The sequence below is a fragment of the Microchirus variegatus genome, assembly GCF_963457635.1.
Source record: "Microchirus variegatus genome assembly, chromosome: 2".
NCBI classification, from domain to species: domain Eukaryota; kingdom Metazoa; phylum Chordata; class Actinopteri; order Pleuronectiformes; family Soleidae; genus Microchirus; species Microchirus variegatus.
Genome location: NC_139803.1, coordinates 33,586,328 through 33,607,554, shown reverse-complemented (window position 1 = coordinate 33,607,554; position 21,227 = coordinate 33,586,328). Strand labels below are relative to the sequence as shown.

At 40.4% G+C, this 21,227-nt stretch overlaps 1 protein-coding gene across 5 annotated transcripts in view; it reads left to right on the top strand.

Annotated features, from left to right (window-relative positions):
• kidins220a (kinase D-interacting substrate 220a) overlaps positions 1-21,227 on the top strand; it is a 44,112-nt gene continuing 22,885 nt past the window's right edge. For 3 of the 5 annotated variants that reach the window (XM_083904683.1, XM_083904682.1, XM_083904679.1), the window contains exons 1-23: positions 1-116; positions 3,862-4,022; positions 4,907-5,005; positions 5,666-5,764; positions 6,975-7,073; positions 7,882-7,980; positions 8,163-8,261; positions 9,132-9,329; positions 9,465-9,563; positions 9,809-9,907; positions 10,238-10,336; positions 10,496-10,673; positions 10,751-10,915; positions 11,230-11,409; positions 11,754-11,919; positions 12,086-12,237; positions 13,726-13,826; positions 13,923-14,108; positions 14,210-14,350; positions 15,672-15,909; positions 16,028-16,119; positions 18,522-18,666; positions 18,745-18,907. In XM_083904683.1, the coding sequence (XP_083760809.1) occupies positions 3,891-4,022; positions 4,907-5,005; positions 5,666-5,764; positions 6,975-7,073; positions 7,882-7,980; positions 8,163-8,261; positions 9,132-9,329; positions 9,465-9,563; positions 9,809-9,907; positions 10,238-10,336; positions 10,496-10,673; positions 10,751-10,915; positions 11,230-11,409; positions 11,754-11,919; positions 12,086-12,237; positions 13,726-13,826; positions 13,923-14,108; positions 14,210-14,350; positions 15,672-15,909; positions 16,028-16,119; positions 18,522-18,666; positions 18,745-18,907 (3,029 nt within the window). In that variant the 5' untranslated portion in view covers positions 1-116; positions 3,862-3,890. Of the gene's footprint in view, positions 117-358; positions 483-957; positions 1,087-3,861; positions 4,023-4,906; positions 5,006-5,665; positions 5,765-6,974; positions 7,074-7,881; positions 7,981-8,162; positions 8,262-9,131; positions 9,330-9,464; positions 9,564-9,808; positions 9,908-10,237; positions 10,337-10,495; positions 10,674-10,750; positions 10,916-11,229; positions 11,410-11,753; positions 11,920-12,085; positions 12,238-13,725; positions 13,827-13,922; positions 14,109-14,209; positions 14,351-15,671; positions 15,910-16,027; positions 16,120-18,521; positions 18,667-18,744; positions 18,908-21,227 lie in introns of those variants that run through there. The other 2 variants (XM_083904681.1, XM_083904680.1) reach the window with 2 other exon arrangements.

The following is a 21,227-nucleotide window of genomic DNA, read 5'->3' as shown; positions in this document are numbered from 1 at the left end:
CAGCCCAGGTCTGTCTACAAAGCATGCTGAGAAATGACATGAAAAAGTGTTGATTTTTGTACGTTTTTGTCCGGACTGGGACACTTTCGTTCGGTTCAAAAGCAGCAACAGTTAAGGTAAGATACCTTCCGTCTGTGGGCTGTACTTAATCCGTCAGTCTTTTTGTGTTTTGTTTTACTTTTACATGTAAAACAGAGAGGGGACCTGTTGGAGCGCTAGCCTTAGCTAACCCTAGCCTGTTAGCCGTTGTTAGGGAGTTGAGCTAGCTTGTGTCTTGCTGCTTTGACAGCGGTTAAACAGGAAGTCAGTCAGTCAGTTCAGTCTGTTTGAGACAAACCGCTTCTAACATTGAGCAAAATAAGTGGAATTTTATTTTTGACCGTCTGTGTCTGTTCACGGTGGAAGTCATGTGATGTGCGTGCGTCATCCAGCTGTTTACTTTTGTGACAAGCAGTGGAAAGGAGCTGGTTTCTGCAGACGTGGTGAGGAGACACTTCAGAGACACTGACAGCTTTGTATCTTGACTGCCTGTTTGTCAAACCTTTACTTTATATGCATTGGTTCATGTCACTTTAACATTTCAGTGTAAAATACTGAGCTTCCTTAATCTAACACAGGAAATCATCAACGCAAATAGGAAAACAACATTACCTAAAACACATTAACTGAAACATTCACTAAAACACAACAACATTAACTGAAACACAGCAACATTAACTGAAACACAACAATATAAACGGAAACAACATTCACTAAAATGTCAACATTAACTATTTTTACTGTTTTGGTTAATGCTGTTGTGTTCTCCTATTGGTGTTGGTGGTTTGCCCTTCAGGGCCACCGTACTTATGGAAGTGAATCCTCAGCAGTTTCATACCCACATGACAACAAGCTGACTGGTTAAATTTAGAGATGCTATCCAGTGTTGCTTCTGGAGTTTCATGCTACACCAATAACAGCCCTGCTGACGAGGGTTGCATTGAAATTTTTTTTAAATCATCTTATCTAAGTGTTTTTATATAAACACTGGACCATATCTTACCTTAAAGGATATCTGGACTGTTTTGCTGATTTGAGCTTCACATGGTAAAAATTCCAGAATTCCACTTTCATACTGTTTTGTCACAAATCCTAATCAAACTATTTAAATATTGTACAATTTGGATATTGCCTGTGGTCGATTGCAGTTTACATTTGCAACAGTTGTGCAGCCCTACTGTGTTTATTGATATAAATGTGTGAGGATGTGGTTGCCCTTTATCAATATGTGCTTTTCTGCTTTACAGTTTTGTGGCAATCTAACTTTGGCTTGTTTTTGTATTGTTTTGTGTAAAAGCACAATTAATATAGTAAATAATAATACATTTTGTAAATCACTGGAAATGTGATCTATAGTTAATTAAAAAAAGTTTTTATTTTAACTGTAAATATATTGATATAGATATATATTGTTTTACTGTTAATGGATGAATATTATATATGAATAAACAATAATATATGAGTATTATCACATTTCGCCTTTGATCGTCTTCACATCAAATTACCCTACTGTTTTTGATGTGTTCCACAGTCTGTTCTAAATATAGAACTAGAATATAAAATCTTAAGTAATGTAGCACTTAGGTTAATGTCAACACACGCTCTTAGGTGACTGCAATATGCTTTGCCGCTTGCCGTGATAGCTCGCCCTTAATACGCCATAATGTTACTTTATGTATTCCTCATTAAATTAAATCACCCAAATCAGGTTAACATTGTAATCAGCTGTGCCCTTTCATCTTTACTGTTGGTGCTGAGCCAGTGCATGTAATGAATTGAAATCCGGTCACGCATGTCTATTGTGTTGGGAAGAGATGGGCGTAGGCCATACCCCCCTCATCTAATATTCAGGCTTGAGTGAAGGGGGGATGCTGAGCGTGGATCTGGCAGTGCTTGTGGATGCAGTGTGTGAGTGAGCAAAGGATAAAGACTGGTGTTGAATAGTCAAATCTAAGGTTTACCGTTCACCAAGGTAAGAGGTTCTTCTTTTAACCTTTGTTTTTTTCCACCCAAAGTTCACATGTCTCCCTCTTGGTTTAAATAATTTTTGTTTTCAATGTTGCCATAGCAGTGTTGTCTCTGTTGGCTTTTTCTGGGTGTGTGTTGTGTTGAAAAGATGGGTTGTGTCAACTCCCATCTGATTTGTGCTAAAAGAGAGAGAGTTTACTCAGCTGAGTGTTTACTGATTGGTTCTTGAGCAGTGTAATCTTCCACCCATTGTGCTGAGGGATGAGGAGCTGTGGAGGGTGTGTCAACAGGCTTCACTGAAAACAAAGGATTTTTTCCCCCATTTATACATACATGATACTGTACGGTGTTTAATTGAGAAAAGATAAACAAAATGTCGATTTATTGATTGACAGTTTTGAATCTCTGAACTGAATATTTGGGGCCTTTGTACTGTCAGCCCAACAGCCATGTGACATTTAAGTATTTATTGAACTCAGCCTGAGCCACTCACCTCAGGGATTATGGAAAAAACACTGAGCAGCATGCTTGAAAGTCTTCACGTAAAACCCATATCCAAGACAACTTGCAAGCAGTGAATGCAGCCGATTTAATTTTATGTTATTGTGGCAGGAAGGAAGGCTGACCATGATGGAAGAGCCCGACTTGATGAATCATTAATGAGTTTTTCATTGATCGACTTTGTCTCTAAAACACTGAGCGTAGCCATATTCAAGTTTGTTTCCTTGTTGCATGTATACATAATATATTGCACTGTTTTATATTATTCTTTTCTGGTGTTATCAGAGAGTAATATTTTCAGAAACCTAATTTGCAAAGTGCTTTCCATGAGCTACATTTCCATGATGTTGCTGTGAGTAGGAACAAGCTGACTGAAAATATGTCAGTAAATAAAGGAAAGTGCACATCTAAGTCTGGGATTAAGATGATCCTTAAAGGTGTGGGCTACTTATAACAGGGCTGTCGCCGTTGATATGTCAGAAGCAGACAATTACCCAAATGCAACTTATTGCAATTCATAGTAGTTGCTGTAAAAATACTGCACCTATTGTGCTTTTGCAAACTTCAAACACAGCACTTTTGTTTCATGTGTAAAAGTTTTGCAAAGTCCAAATTGAGGCAGGGGAAGAGCGCAGAACTGACATTGGTCTCACAGTCCACAGCAACAATTGTCATTATTACTTCAAAGGAGGAAAGTTCATTGCCTATTGTTTTGCCTCGGTGGGTTTTAATGACTCTGTGCAGATTCTTGAGCAGACTGTTGTGATTGGACCTAAGTTCGTTATACTAAGAGCAGACAAATTTCAGCTCGTGTTTTCAGCATGAGCAGGCAGGCTGAACTAAGAGGCCTTGTTAGCTCTTCTATAATGAGTGTGTGCTCAGTGCATTGTTAGATTCTGCTGAAAGGAACGAGCACAAACAGAAACAAAGTAAGTGTGTCTCAAAGGTCGAGGATTTAAGAAGATTTAAAGGATGAAAAATGGAGGGGAACACACAAACACAGCTTCATGTACAAGTAAAGTAGTATGTTTAGTCTTTTTTAGTGAGACTGAAGTGTTGTATGATTTGGTGTTATGACATGCTCTTTTGTTGTTGTTTTTGTTGTCGCTGGATTAACTGTAGCAATTATTTCCTTTTATAAAAAGGTTCATTTTTGCGTGTCAGTTGGGTGTTTGGGCAATACTTGTTTATTCCACATCATAATTTCCAAGAAACACCACACCCTCTCTTCTGTTTTTCTCTAAGTAGTGTTATGCAGTTGTACGGTACCACTCGCCTGTGCTGAGCTGGCCACCTGGATGCTGTTGTTTCTGTCCTTATATGCTCATAATCTGCTTTCTTCTAACTCTACAGTGGTGTGCAGGTGTCTTTAGCAGTCAGCCATGGATACCACCACCTCCATGAAGATGACCTCCCTGGCTGTCCAGAGTCTGTTCAGCTACGTGGAGGAGGAGAACCTGGTCGCGATCAAAGCACATTTGGACAAGTTCCGAGATGTGGACAGCAGGAGTGATGTATGTCGGCCACAACACAGTCTACTGTTTTTGGTTCAGTATGTTTACTTAAGGGATAAGTGGGCACTAATCCAAGTTGCTTTTGGATCACGTAATTGATGTTTTGTGGGAGAAGTAGAATTAGATTTGTTGTGAAACCTTAATGGAGATGATGAAAATGATTCTGTTTTTTAAAGAGAGATTGCTGTATTAAATATTGTTTTGGCTTCCTCAGTTTACTAAGTGGCAGGTTCTACAAAAACGAGTTTTGGATGGGTTTTAATTGCTTCAAGATATCTTTGTTCAGGTCCCTTTTGACACGAGACATTTTTTAACCACTAATCTTTATATGTTTTGTTTTCTGAAATGTAATTTGATTTAAAGTTAAACGGCAATACAACATCAAAGGAGTAATTACTGTATATATCGACACTTCACATGAATCGTGCTGTAATGTTTACGTTTTTCAGAGAGAGGGATGAGAGAGATAGAATGTTAGTGTCATCTTATTTTAGAATTTATAAAAGCTTGTATCGACAATAGCACTGGGCACCCTGCTCTTTCTTCATTAAAGTTGGCTGTATCTTGTTTTATTGTCAATCCCTTATACTCCATCCAACATAATTTTACACACTGGTCCAATAAAGTTATATTTATTCAGGAGGAATGAATGAGCTTGTGGCTGAATGCCAGAGTGGGACATTTTTATCGCCAATGCAACTGTGGCATACCTATCTCTTAAATTGACTAATAGAAAAGCATAATTTAGGTCGTATCTCAAAGAGGGATTGATTAGATTAGGATTAGAATTCATTCTCAGTGAGTTACAGAGAAAACAGTGCAGGTCATTGGGTTGTTTAACTCTCGATCACATTGTGTGTTCCTTCTCCCTCTCCTTGTTTCAGAATGGACAGACTCCCCTGATGGTGGCCGCTGAACAGGGCAATCTGGAGATAATACAAGAGCTCATTAGGAGGGGAGCCAACGTTAATTTGGATGACTCTGTAAGCATGCATATACACACACACATAACTGTCTAATATGAGCACACACACACAGGTACACGCATTGTCATCTAAACCAAGGCACAGGTGGAAAACAGCGCGGTCATTTTTTAACCGCATCATCCACTTGACGACAAACACGTTGGTGATGTTCCATCTTGCTGAACTCACCACACTCGGGCTTAGTCCTCCGCTATTACGAGCCATTATGAGCCATAATGACAACTTACTAAACAGTTTTTACCGTCGCTGCTTTTGACTAAATCACAGGATCCACTCACTTGGCCAACACCCTGAGCCTCCAAAGGCCAACCCTCACACACACACTCACGCATTCACACACTGTCCCTCTTCGGCTAACGCACGCGTGCTTACACACCTCTCATTAACATCTCATGTACGCGTAACCTGCCATTACACATGGCACTTTCAAACCTGGGCTCATTCTCGCTCTTAACACAGAAGAGGAAGGAGTTGTAGTTGTTCTTTGACACTCTCGTCTGTTCATGCGACATCCCATGAGCACCTGGTACGACCAGCTGGTAGGTGAACGCCGTTTACCGCTCCCAGGAATGAAGCTCTCCAGTAAACTAAATGTTTACTGTTTTTTTTGGAGTCTGATGTATTTTCCCCAGAGTAAATGGTTGTCGCTGTGTGCAGGACTGCTGGACGGCGTTGATCTCTGCAGCAAAGGAGGGCCACTTCGAGGTGGTGAGGGAACTGTTGGAGAACAATGCAAACCTGGAACACCGAGACATGGTGAGAACACGGGCTCACACAGAAGCAGAAGCATTTTTCTGTCAAATTTGCTGTGGATTTGTTACTTTTTCACTTACAAGTATATTAAAGTTAGTCCTGACTTCCTGTTATCCAAAAGAATAGTATTTTTATTTATTTTTTATTTTATTGCCATGGTAAATATATCGTGTCAATTATGATTTCATGTTAATATTATATACCACAAAAATATGGTGAATTAGGTGAGAATAATTTGATAGATTTGTTTTTACATAAAATAAAATAAAAATATGGCAGTGCACACTTAATATGTCTTCATATGTAACAATTAATGATTCATGTTCAATATAAAAGAAACCTCTGATTTTTACTCTGACAAAGACATCTGAGGCAGATTAACAGTCCGCTTAAACCTTTACTGTAAGTCGGCCACTAAAATGTAGCACTTTATGATTTAATATGTTATATAATGGAGTAATGAAAGCCTTGATTTTATGTGCATTAGTATTTCCTGTTCGGCGTTATGACTCCAAGCGCTGCCTGCCCTGGACGGGATGATCCATTACCCTAGAAATGGGCATAAAATGAAATTAGTCTGTGCGATGGCTCCTCTCGAGTGTAATCCCATTTACTGAGCTCTGGTTGTCTCTGCAATGAGGGGTGATATGATTCAGTCATGGACACAGACCTGTCAGAGACAGACACTCGTCTTCAGCCTTAATATTGTATCTGTCTATTAGACTAGAAATGTTTACTATCGTTTACTGATTATATTTGTTCGGCACTTGTGATGTAGATGTTTTTCCCTATTTTCAGCTGCCAAGAATTGCTTTTCCGATGAGTGTTAGCAATTAGATGGTACCATAAAAGACACATTAAAATTAAATCAGCACCGAAAGGTGTCACATTGGCATGATGTTCCGCTAAACTCACAGATACTGTAACGTTATGGCAGTGACTCGAGACAGTAAGTGGCTCATTGCCATAGAAGGCCACGTGTTCATAGCCAGTCATCACAGTGGGCTTATAATAATCCATACAGTGGATACTGTTCACTCACTGGAAAATGTGTCACTCCAGCTGAAAATAGCACCAGTTTCCTACCACACATCTTCTCCGATTTGACCTATTCTATGACATTATATTACACTTAATCATAATAAAATAATACTTTGTAATAATAATTGTTCAAATGAGTGCATATATAGTTATTTTGTTTGTTTGTACACAGGGAGGTTGGACTGCTCTCATGTGGGCAGCCTATAAAGGTTGTACAGATGTGGCCCAGATGCTTTTGGACAAAGGAGCTAACCCTAACATCACTGGTCAGGTACAATAACTGCACATACTATGTCTGTTGATCCTTTATATCTGCTCTGAAATTTCCATAGATAGATCATCTGTTAAATAGGAAAGTTTTATACCTCTCTTTTCTCAGTGTCATGCCCTAGTCCAGGGTCCAGGGGTCTGCAACCTGCGGCTCTAGAGCCATGTGTGGTCCTTCTGCAGTGACTCCTTGAATAAATAAATAGATTTGAATAAAAACATTTCTTCTTTTATTTTATATTTATTTTCGTCTTTCAATGTGAACACCTCTTATTTAGAGATCAAGGTGCGCAATAAAAGTGTTTTAATATTTTGTGCATTAAATTCATTGTCCTGGCAGGTTTTCTCAAGCACGAACTACATGAAATCTGAATATTGCTTTATCTATTTCAAAGTGGTTTACTTTTAATTTCATTAATTCTCACAAACAACAGAAGGACTAGGTCTACATAATCCTGTGTTTTTCGACACTTTATAAAAGGTTGAAGGCAGCAATGAAATGTCAACAGTTTTCTTTTTGTAGTTCTTCATGCAACAAATTACCATTTATTTAATTATAGTTTATCTGTGTAAAAAATGTATATGTGATATAATCTTAATTTTATGGGTCAAATGGGTTTTTGTGGCTCCAGATGAATTTTATTTGGGTGGAGAGAGGACATAAATGGCTCTTTTCATACTATAGGTTGCACTAGTCCATCATCTGCTGTGTCTTGTGACTCAAAAGTGTTAGTGTGACAACTGTAGGCACTGACACCGATCATTATTTGCTGACGCCACACGACTCCACCTGTTATCCTCTACCCCAACAGTACAGCGTCTACCCCATCATCTGGGCGGCAGGTCGTGGCCACGCAGAGATTGTCCATCTCCTGCTGCAACACGGTGCCAAGGTCAACTGCTCAGACAAGGTAACTACAGTACATGCTGAGTAATAGGTGTTCATCGTTTACTGTCTTTAATCGAGCAGAAAATGCTTCGGGCATTTATTCATTAATGTTCCTTTAGAATTATTCATTATTATTTTTAAAATGATCCCTGTGGCCTTGACTGCATCAGCGTGCTCTACAATACTTTCTTGTTTTCTTTGCAGTATGGTACAACCCCATTGATTTGGGCTGCTCGGAAGGGCCACTATGAAAGTGTGATTCACCTTCTGGCAAACGGCGCTGATGTGGACCAGGAAGGAGCAGTAAGTAGACAGTGAATCCGTCTGTGAATTTCCAGTGAATGATAATTTATCAGTAGCCTCCAGGTTTCATCTAGAATAACATCTTAATGTTGACTAAAGAAAGCTTTATTTATATTTACACACTGTATTATTTTTGATCAACAGTCAAGCTGCAATTAAGTGGAATTGTAGGTTTTATTAGTAATAAAAAAGCATCTTGACAATTTAACATTAACAAATGCTATAAAATCTGTTAATATATCAATTTGTATGGCATTAATCAGATGTATAGGTATATACATTTAGTTTGCAGCTTTATTGACTGATTCAGTCAATAAAAGGAAATGCTTTTAAAATCTTAAAAACTTATTTTGAATTATTATTTTTTATAGTATGAACTGGTTCACAGATGAATAAGTGTGACTTTGACTGGATGCCGTTACACACAAAGCTGCCTCTTGTCAGGGTGCTTTTCACACAATCGTGACTTAAATCTGTCAAGCACGCTGCAAACGTGCCACTAAAGTGCAATGCTAAATAATTGATTGCAGCTATGATGCGGCACATCTGTTCTCCTTCGAGTTACGTTGCATCTGTTCCGACACAAAGTGAACAATGTGATTGTTTGAAATGTAGCATCAATAATCGGATGGAGCTGTAGTGACTAATGTTGCAGAGCAATTAATTCATATGTGATTAAGAGGCTTTAGTGCTTGGGAAAAATGTATGAATTATTGCACTCTCTAAATGAGACATCAATAATAAGTTATCATTAACATCATAGCATAATAAGGGGACAACATACTGAATACAGTTTGTTTTGATCAGGCATAAATACATTTGGTCAGATGGAGAAAAACTATCCACAAATGTGCAAATGTCTCTTTTCAGAATTCAATGACTGCTCTGATCGTGGCTGTGAAAGGCGGCTACACAGAAGTTGTCAAGGAGCTGCTGAAGAGGAACCCGAATGTCAACATGACGGACAAGGATGGCAACACAGCTCTGGCCATCGCTGCCAAGGAAGGACACACTGAGATCGTTCAGGACCTGCTGGATGCTGGGACTTATGTCAATATCCCAGACAGGGTGAGCACTTGTCGCTGCTGGTATTACCTGCTGCTTAACACAAACAGTATGCTGTATAATAGTTGATATGGTGTGAACGAAATTAAGTTAATGTTTGCTTTTCCCCTTCTATTTGTCTTTCACAACCTCCTTCAGAGTGGGGAGACGGTGCTGATTGGAGCAGTGAGAGGAGGTCATGTGGAGATTGTCCGTGCCCTGCTGAACAAATATGCTGATATTGACGTCAGGGGCCAGGTGGGAGTTCTACACCTCTCTCACTGGTGCCTTATTGATGTTTGAACACAAGCAGGGGTCTGAAATGTCACACTGCTACTCTGCTATTTAGTTTCATTGTTCCCCGTAAAATGAACTGAATCCATGCGTGCGTGTTATGCGTGTTATGTGGCACAACTTGACTTACTGTACTCACAGTCATGCTTTTTCCTACGCTATACATAGGCTTGTTTAGAGTTTCAAAATTGTTGTCCTTTCACATTTAGGATGGAAAGACTGCCCTCTACTGGGCGGTAGAGAAGGGCAACGCTACTATGGTGAGAGACATATTGCAGTGTAACCCTGACACAGAGAGCTGCACAAAGGTAAGAGACAATTAGCTTTTTTTGAGTGTCACTTCTATAGAGTCACATTTAATTTTCTTAACTCTTCTAATGTGCATTGCAATTTATTTATTTTTTTAGCCACATTTGCGTTAACTATGTTAAATAAAAGCAGACACAGTCTATATATGGTTTGACAGACAACTTATAATATACTACTCGATGCATTCTTCTTTTTTAAGTTGTGAAATTCTCTAGTTAATTGTGGAATCATACACTACATTTAAAAGTTTATTGTTCCTAGATGCATCTGGAAAATGACATGTCACAAGTAATTTGAAGAAAATTTGTATGTGTCTGGTTTTTTTTTAGGATGGAGAGACACCACTTATCAAAGCGACAAAAATGAGGAACATTGAAATAGTGGAGCTGCTGCTGGATAAAGGAGCCAAAGTGTCTGCTATTGACAAGGTAGTGTTTAAAACTCAACTCATGATTGTACAGTAAACCGTCATCGTGTTTAGTTTCAGCCATGTGGAGGATCCATTTTTTGTGGCTATTTACAGCAAGTTACTTTCCAGGTTCTCCTGAACATCCAATTAAGTCAGCTGTGTTTTTTTCCTCCTGCAGAAAGGAGACACACCCCTCCACATTGCCATCCGAGGGCGGAGCAGGAAGCTGGCCGAGCTTCTTTTGAGGAACCCCAAAGACGGCCGCTTGCTTTACCGCCCCAACAAAGCTGGAGAGACGCCGTACAACATCGACTGCACCCACCAGAAAAGCATCCTCACACAGATATTTGGAGCCAGTATGAGCCATTATTTCTAAAATCATGTTTAGGAATCAGAAAATACTTTTGCTCTAACTTCATCTTCTCTCGCACAGAGCACCTCTCGCCGACAGAGTCAGATGGAGACATGTTGGGTTATGACTTGTATAGCAGCGCTCTGGCAGACATCCTGAGCGAGCCAACCATGCAGCCACCGATCTGTGTCGGACTGTATGCCCAGTGGGGCAGTGGCAAGTCTTTCCTTCTGAAGAAACTGGAGGGTAAGTGAGAAAAGAGTAAGAAGAAGAAGAAGTTAGCTGTTGGCAACTGGACTTTCTTGGGTTAAGTTGAAGATATTTCACCTCTCATCCAAGATACCTCTTCAGTTTTGACTAAAGAAGTCTCTTGGAAAAGTGATAAAAATGAGAAATTGTTTCCTTCAATCCCTCTGCTACAATTTTAACCAATCATTTATGTTCACATTACTTCATATCTAAATGTTCGGCGTGCTATTTTAATCTTCCCTCATATTTTATTATAACATCTAATACGATAATATTACAATTATAATATAACTTCTTTCTCCCTTCTTCAGATGAGATGAAGACCTTTGCTGGCCAGCAGATAGAGCCATTGTTCCAGTTCTCGTGGCTGGTGGTCCTCCTCACATTGCTGCTCTGTGGCTCGGTGGCTGTGGTCCTTGGCTTTACTGTCGATCCTAAACTGGCGATCGCTGTCTCCCTCAGCCTCCTGGCCCTGCTCTACATCTTCTTTGGTGAGAGGAAGGAAGATAAGATTGCAAATAGATATTGTATAGTGTATTTTGACTGTCAAACATTAACAGTATACTATTGTTTTTCTGTATCTTATCACCACATTAGTGCTTTTTTGACCTGTAATCAATGCATAATACATACAGATGCACAATGTATTTCCATTGATGTTTCACCAACCTTTTTTTTACGACACTCATGAAACTGTATTGCTCACTAGAGGGTGCTATGACACAACCAGTGTCAAGCATGAGTCGAGCCTTTGAATTCACCCTGCTGTTGATATTTCAAATAAAAGAACTCATAAATTCCTTTTGTTGACGGCCACTTCTCACGTCTCAACCAGTGTTGGTGTATTTCGGAAGTCGACGCGAGAGGGAAAGCTGGAACTGGGCATGGGTCATCAGCACTCGCCTGGCTCGCCAGGTTGGCTACCTGGAGCTGCTCCTCAAGCTGATGTTCGTCAACCCCCCTGAACTTCCTGAGCAGACAACCCGCGCCCTGCCTGTCAGGTGACAAAGAAACAGAAACAAAAATGACGTGTTGGATATATTACAAAGCCCTCAGTCGTTCAGCTTTTTGTTAGCAGTTGCATTTCTATTCAGCGTTAATTAATGATTAAGACGTTACTATAAAACTAACAGTCACGTTCCAATCTCTGTCTCTTATATCACACAGGTTCCTGTTCACTGATTATAATCGCTTGTCCAGCGTCGGAGGCGAGACGTCCATGGCTGAGATGATTGCCACGCTCTCAGACGCCGCCGAGAGGGAGTTTGGCTTCATGGCCACGAGGCTTTTCAGGGTTTTCAAGAACGATGAAGTCCAAGGTGACGTCACTGCGCTACGTTTTAAATGCCAACTCAATTCAAAATGAATCAAATTTTAGCAGTTATCTACACTACCGTTCAAATGTTTCGGGTCACTTAGACATTTCCTTTTGAAGGAAAAGCACTTTTTTCAATGAATTTAACATTAAAGCGGACCCAGACCGGAAGTTCCAATTAACGCTGTTTTTAGTGTGTAGATGCGCCAATACCTTGTTTATGAAGCCCTGAAGTTTCGACACAAACAGTTCAGCCATTGCTGAGAACGCTGTGTTTTATTGTAATCTCGGGCTCAGCGAGATCTCTGAAAAAACCCGGTCCGGTTGTGTAAACAGCAGTTCTCCTGAACAGCAGATCCTCTTGCTCCGGGCACTATTCCGGGTACATCCCGTTGGGTTCATTGAACCGCAGAAGAAGAATAACGTCCGTCTGTGTCTGACTCCGGGTCGAAGTCATAAAAGGGACTGGGGGGTCGTGACGAAGCTATTTTTAAACATTGTTAAAACAATGTTTTGATAATGAGTAGCAGTGCATCCTCCGTTCCAGAGGGGGAGCTGCGCTTCTGAGAGCGGGTGTGCTGATTATGTCACTTCCGGATACTGGCCAATCACAAGACAGTTGGGAAGGCTCTACACTGGCTGGCCAATCACAACACACTCTGTCTTCTGGGTGTGAGATTTCAGTCTGAAATATCACGGCTGAGGACAGCGTCAGAAAGAGATTTCTATCGGCTCGTTTACAGCAACTAGGAGGTTTTTGACCATAAAAACAAGTTAATTTATGTAAGTAGACCTCCATAACTAACATATATGTGCAACAGGACCACTCTATGTGAGCTTTAATGTATCTGAAATACACTCTATACATTGTTAATGTGATAAACGCCTATTCTAGCTGCAAACGTCTGGTTTTTAATGGAATATGTACATATGTGAATAGAGGCCCATTTCTCTCCAGTGTTCTAATGGTACATCGTGTTCGCTAATTGCGTTAGAAGGCTATTGGTTGATTAGAAAACCCTTGAAAACCCTTGTGAAATTATGTTAGCACAACTGAAAACAGTTTTGCTGGTTCTTTGACGAAAGAGCAAAATTATTATTTTGAATACAAATCATTATTTCTAATCTTGTCAATGTTTTGATTATATTTATTCATTTTGCAACTTTTTTGTTGAATACAATTTTTCTTTGGAAAACTTTTATTGGAAAACACAAAACAATTGTATAGGTGACCCCACACTTTTGAACAGTAGTGTAACTATCTACAAAATGAAGTGTTTGATAAGTATAATGTAGTAGATGTATAGTTTGTGTTGCCAATGAAACTCAAGTGGAAAGTGGAACATAATTAAACTTGCAAGTGCAGCATAAGGAGCACTTCTAACTGCACAGTGTTTTCCATTAACTACGTTCTTCAGAGGAATAGTATTAACTGGCCTTCTTAACATTTTACTAACTGTGTGTCTCCTAAACTTTTCTCTTACACTTTCAGGTAAAAAGTGGAAGAAAACGTGTTGTGTTCCTTCCTTCGTCCTGTTTGCCCTGACACTAGCCTGCCTTATCACCGGCATAGCCTTGTTAGCCATCTTTAAGGTATACCATGGACCCTGTGTTATAACACATTGGCTCTATGAGCAGAATCTAAATACACATACCATGTTTTATCAATTCGATCCTTGTATTTTCCAGGTGGACCTAGAGAACTTGACAGTAAAGGCAGTGCTGATAGCTATGGCCACTGTGGTGGGTCTGGCTTTGCTGCTCAATTGCAGAACCTGGTGGCAAGTGGCCGACTCCGTCCTCAATTCTCAGAGGAAACGCCTGCACAGTGCTGCCAACAACCTGCACAAACTCAAGAGTGAAGGCTTTATGAAGGTAGACTAATGCACTTCATTCAGTATATCATAATTTTTGTTTGTTTGCAGTTCTTTCTAAATTCTGGATTGCCATATTTTTTTTCCTTCGTTTCTCACCAGGTTCTGAAGCATGAGGTCGAACTGATGTCAAAAATGGCCAAGACCATCGACGGTTTCACCCAGAACCAGACGCGTATGGCAGTCATCATCGACGGCCTGGATGCCTGTGAACAGGATAAAGTGCTGCAAATGCTTGACACGGTGTGTGCTCGCGTGTGCACATGCAGCACGAATGCAGCTGCTTTTTTAAAACTGATAATGAGATAATACGAAGGAATTACATTTTCAGCATCTGTCACTCAGTTTAATGTCTGAGCAACGAAACAGGCTGTTGTAAAGCAGCTGCCATGTGGCCTTAATCTAGTGTGGGTCTTTCACCTGTGCACACAGAGCCACACATCTGCAGGGCAGCTCCCCTCCTGTTCCTGTCTGCCTCTGCTCACCTCCAAGTTTAGTTTCCTTTCCCAGCTGCTCTAATAGAATTTCCGATAGTCAAATGTTATTTTGTGAAATAATCCCAGAAGGGATGGCAACCTTCTGCTCGCTAATGTAATATTCCCACTTTTTGCAACTCTGAAACCGTCTTCTGTGTAGAATTCAAACACACACTCTCAAGTCCCTGCTTTTGGTAACACTTTTTAATAAGTACACACTATTAGCATTAGTTAAGCATTAATAAATATTTAATTTATCATTTTAATGCATGAATACTCATTGGTGTGTAGTTTATAAACACAGTTCTAAATGTTTTACTCATGTACTGAACGACTGCTGGAAACTGAGAGACAGCAGTCCCTTGTAAGTCGATCAAAGCTCGTTTGTTGGAGGTGGATGCTGATTGGCGGCTTGAGTACAGCAGCTATTTGGACACTGTTCCGCAGCTGATGAGTAAAACATTTCTTACTGTGTTTATAAACTACATACTAATGAGTATTCATGCGTTATAAAAGATGAATTCAATATTTGTGAATGCTTAACTCATGCAAATATTGTGTACTTATTAAAAAGTGTTACCCTGCTTTTGTATGTTACACAAATGACACTCATACTTTCATTTTTCTTCAGCCTGTAGACTTTTCAAACGAGCCAACGTGCAATTAAAAATGCAAACATCACGTGACGGCTTCTTCTTTGACAGTGATTTGACAGCTGCTGTAGAGGCGGTTTGTCATCCAGTGGGCCTGAGCCTGAGGGTGCTGGCCAGGGTTTAATAAACCATGACTGCATGTAGCACAAAGTGATGTCCTGTGATGCTGAGACAGTGTCCTTTTAGTTAGCTGCATGGAAATCCCCAAAACCATGTGCTATGGACAGCCAGCTCTCACAGGACTCATTAAGTTTAAGTACTACAGCTGACTGTTGCCTCCAGTTGTTGATTCATTAGATTGTAAAGCATCAATTTTTACATTAAAATAGGACATTCCACTTGGTTTTACTGTGCCTCAAACTTTCTTTTTTCACAGATGGCTAAACCACAGCAAGCTTATTTTCCACACTAACATGTGGTTTCATTTATTTACAGGTAAGGGTCCTCTTCTCCAAAGGCCCCTTCATATCCATCTTTGCCAGCGATCCCCATATTATCATAAAAGCCATCAACCAAAACCTCAATAGTGTACTGAGAGACTCCAATATCAATGGCCATGACTACATGAGGAACATTGTCCACCTGCCGGTATTCCTCAACAGCAGGGGCCTCAGTACAGCCAAAAAGCTTTGCATGGCAACCCCTGCCAATGGAGAGGGATTACCTGTTGAAGGTAACAGACAAGTGCTAATTAACAACACAAGACATGACTATAGTTCTATTTGAACAAAACATCTCATCTATGGTGTCTGTTCATTGTTCAGCTGTTAATTCTCTTTGTTTTTCTCCAGGATGGCATGAAGACATGGACAAGAAGTTGTCTCAGAACAACTTGGGCCCAGACCAGGCCAAGTTTGGTAGCAAGAACGCCCTCAATCGCAGGGTAACTGCTTTTAAAATTGCATAAATAAATATTAAACATACAATATCGTTGAAAAGTTTGGGTTCAGCTATACAGTTTTTCCAAGTTTTCCATTAAGTTACACTTTTACTCATCAAAAGAGTTGCAAAATAAATAGAAAATATAGTCAAGACATTGACAAGATTAGAAATAATCAAACCAGCAAAACTGTTTTCAGCTGTGCTAACATCATTGCACAAGGGTTTCAAGGGTTTTCATCATGATCCAATAGCCTTCTAACAGGATTAGCAAACACAATGTACCATTAGAACACTGGAGAGAAATGGCCCTCTATACACCTATGTACATATTCCGTTAAAAACCAGACGTTTGCAGCTAGAATAGTCGTTTACCACATAAACAATATATAGACTGTATTTATGATTCATTTAATGTTATATTCATCGAAAAAAGGTGCTTTTCATTCAAAAATAAGGACATTTCTAAGTGACCCCAAACTTTTGAATGATTGTGTATGGTCTTGTATTTTACATATTGCCTATCAAGATTCAAAGTGTCACCCTAAGTCGACACAGTTCATAAAAAATATAAATTGCCTTTGATGCGAAATTAAGATGGAGACGAGTTAAAATAAATCTGTTTTTCCACAACACTCTTGTTATCTGAGGATATCGCAGAGCTGGAAATGAATGCTTGATGTCCTCTCGTTAATCACTCAAAATTAAAATGCTGTTGAATAGAAAACATTGGGTTAGTGTGAGAGATACTGCCTTTACAGCCTCCTTCCAGAAGGGTGTGTTCAGTACATGGGCGGCGTTGGCAGGCATCTCAGAGTCCAGAGGACAGATAGGGACACAGAGACGAAAAAGAGAGAGAGAGAGAGAGGTGCTCGGTGTGCGGCCAAGGTTCCTGGTGTAATTGATGTAATGGCTGTTTATCCTTCCTGCTGTGTTGCCACAGCCTAATTACAAGGCCAAGCAGCAGTGGGTCCCTATGACAAAACACTGGCACCAGGTCTGCTGGCAGGAGGCTAAGTGACTCTGATTCTGTCACTAATGCCCCCGCCCCCTCAACAACCCCACAGGACCCTCCCTTCCAGGCTCCTTCTCTTGTTTGTTTGTTTGTTTGTACCTTTGGTTGATCTGATACAGTCATTTATTGGTGTTGGCCCCTTTATTAGGGGGGCCAGTGTTCTCTGTTTATTTGCCCTCTGCCACGAGCAAAGCTCTTGGCAGGAGGGCCCTCTCTCTACAAGTGGAGATTAGGGCAGGAGGGGAAAAATCAATTAGTGGCACTTCATTTTTCATGTGGCTTTCTCAAGTTGTGGATGACATTATGAGGAGCTTCACCATCTGATTTCCATTTACTGGAATAAATTAGTTCCTCTTTTCATGGAAAATCTATATTTTCTCTTTAGAAATAAACATTTTGATAACAGAATGATTGAATAATGTATTGGTAAGGAAAGCTATCACTCCAAATACACAAACCTTTAAATGGACCAGTCGAGCTACAGTGAAAAATTGGATCATACCGGACAGTCAGCCTTTTCAGGCCATACTGAGTGGTGGCCATATGTTTTATCTCTCTGAGAAAGAGGTCATGAGACTGGCGTTACGACTTCAAAGTCAACCAAAAGCCTCGCCTTGGCTCATGACCACGGCAGCTGTCTGATACCATCACAGATGTTCTCCCGGTTGATCTATGTCAATAGCTCGCCTGTGTGTTATGAGTGTTCAGCTTTGGTATGTGGCTCTTTGAGTTTTTTATTTGCCGTCACGGAGAATTACACGTCGTGTTCACGATGACATGATAGAGAATGGGCTTAGCATGAGCAAACGTCCATTTTAATGTGTTTTATTCGCAGCACAGCATTCCCAGAATGGGAAGTTGTATCAGAAATTAAGATCCCGCTGTGCTTGAATTGTCAAGTTGAAGATGTTTCGCCTCATCCAAGATCCAAGAGGCTTCTTTAGTTCTACTGTGACTTGACCCTGAAAGGCCTGCTCTCCTGTTACACGATGCATGCACACATAAAAATCTAAAACTGTGGCCAGGTTCGGGTCAGAAGAAGTATTGTGGTATTGATTGGCTTGTAATTTCGTTCGATAAGTGGGGATCACATTTTTTTCGACTTCCCCCGTGGAGTACGTTTCTGTTAAAGGCCTTCTGTGGCTCTATTGGTTTGAAACTTGCGGTTTTGAGACAGATCTCCTTTTTTCCCGTCACTGCAAATATGCTGCTTTTATTGGCACTAAGGGTTATTTTCCGCACAATAATTTACAATTACAGCACTGATTCGTTCCAGAGTTTCAATACGGTTCTTTGCCGTTCCATCGGTGTCGCTGAAATGACAAAGTAAAAAGGTGGAGTCAAACATGTCTACTGTCATTTGAAGTTCTTTTTGTTGTCTTACACTCAAGGACACGTACCGACGTCGCCAGATGCAGAGAACCATCACCAGACAGATGTCATTTGACCTGACCAAGCTGCTGGTCACTGAGGATTGGTTCAGTGACATTAGCCCACAGACAATGAGGAGGCTGCTCAACATTGTTTCCATCACAGGTAGAGGAGAAGCAGTTACACTCAACATTAAAACCACTAGATGTTTTCTTGGAGCTGAATTAAAGTCTTTTTTGACAGGTCGTCTGTTGCGAGCCAATCAGATCCTCTTCAACTGGGACCGCCTGGCGTCGTGGATCAACCTGACGGAGGAGTGGCCTTACAGGACGTCGTGGATCATCCTCTTTCTGGAGGAGTCTGAGGGAGTGTCCGACCAGGTCTCTCTCAAGACCATTTATGAGAGGTAGACACTCGTTCACATGCACATAAATCCAGTTTTCTTTCCTTTACTTTCTCACTTTCCTTCCCTACACTAGTTATGACTATTGGCCAACTAAGTCCACATGGAAATGAAATGAGTCAGCGAAACACTAAATACTCACGTAACAGATCAAGACAATTATTGTTGGGTCATAACAAGATAAAGAATTACTTTTGTCTTTGTGAATTATACAAGTTGTAAGTAAGATGTAAGTATCTTTGACCATCAGGTGGCAGTAGAGGATCTTTTCTGTGTGGGTCACAATAATGCAATGTGAGCACCACAGTAATCAGCAACTTTATTTCTCTTGATGTTCATGCACAAGATAACTGACGACTGTGTTACAACATTGACCTCTACCTTCAATGACGCACATATTTCCTAAAAAGAGACATCTATAGTTCAGATGTCTTCATCAGAGCAGTAAACCAGTGAGTGGGAAATGTGTCTGTCTACATGTGTGTGTGAACATGGTTGATAGTTAGTTGCTGCTCACTGCAGACAAGAGGAGGAGGCTGACCCAGGCTGAGTCGCCGGGTTTTCGGCGCTTTTGTGCATCAGTCGTTGGCCTTTAAAGGTTGCACTCTGTCACAATACACTAGCACCCACAACTCCTGCGGCAAGAGAGCGTCACAGGCGGTTAGTGTCAACCAGTCAGCCAGTTAGATTTAACAGACAACCCTCCCTCCCCCATTTCTAAGGCAAGCCACTGCCTCATTATTAGCTGTTTGTGTTTTCAAAGGACAATGGCCATTACCTTCCTTTTTGTCTATATGACAGTAATCGGAAGATGTGTGCACTATGGGGAGGGATGGGGGTCACTACAAGGTAACAGATGAGAGATTTCACTCAGAAGTTAGTAACTTCATTAGTAAGCTGGATACTGTGATCATTCCATTTTATAATTTTCCACTGAAGTGGAAAATGTTTTCACTATACGTATACCATGCGTGAGTATATTGGACATCCAAAAGATGAAATATCCATATTTCTACCTTTAATTAATGTGGAAAATAAACAGATAAAACTATACACCAGGTCTGAATTGAAGCACATTTACCATGGCAGGATACTGTGCTTGAACTGCTCCTTAGACTAAATGTAGCCGTCATCTGTTTTTCTTTTTTGTGACCCAACAGTCCTGCCTTTCTTTATCTCCCTCCTCACTTTCCAAATGGTTGCTCTGTTTTCTGCAGTGGCCGTCACAGAAGCGGCCCTAATGATGATGACAGGAAGCCTCAAACAGGCCAAACACAACGCCTTGCCTCGAGGCCTTATCTTGTGCGCTAATCTTCTGCTGATAAGACTCTCACCTCTGTCTGTGTATCTTTTTCCGTCTCTCCGCTTGCTCTTTTCTTCCTCTTTCTTATGATCTGAGGCCTCTTTAAGTCCTCTGTTTCAAAGAGTACTTGACTCGGAAGCTCTGGCCCCTTCTCACAACTGTCAGACTGTTGAGTAAAGGATGGGTTTTTCTTTTTTTCTTTCCTTCTCAGCATATTTATTTGTATAAATACACACATCACATCATCACATGACTATTTCCTGTATTTTATAATTAGCTTTATTTTGTGTTATTGTTATTAACATGTTTCAGATCTCATAGGGTTTTTGTGTGTTAGTGTGTATACCTGTGAACGTGTTGTGCTCAGCCATTTATTTTTACAGCACATCCCTTGAGCGTTACTAAGTGAATATATTAGTGGTGAAGTGAACGTGGGGGTGAGTCAGCCCCTTATAGGTCAACTGTCGCCCTGCATCTCAGTCACGAGTCAGCAGGCTCTTCCTCTTCACTCCTCTTTGTAAGGCCGGCTGCTGCACAGGATGCTACCGCATCAGAAAAACACGATTTATTTTAAATCTTTCTATCCACTGACACCAGATGTTCTCTCTTTTCATCTCCATCAATAGAAGTCATTGTCTGTTTAAAAGCCACCGTCGATTGCTTCCATACTGACTGTACATGTGAAATTTAAAGTGAAACTATAATTACTAAACCATATGAAAAAATACGATGTGAATAACAGAGTAGCTTCCAGTGAAGGATGACAGCTACCTTGTGTAGCATTTACCTGAACTCTTAGAAAAGGAGGAAAAAAAATAGAAACAGTCACCCACCTTCCTTCATATCTCACACAAACACATGCTTTTAAAAACAGCTAAAAGCTGTGTTTTTTTAAAGCTTATTTGCCAGGCAATAACAAGCATCTGTGGGTCTGTGAGGTGTCATTGTAGGACATGGGGTGAAGAGAAATGTGTGGTGCTAATTCTTGTAGAGGGAGCAGGCCAGTACAGCCTTCCTAAT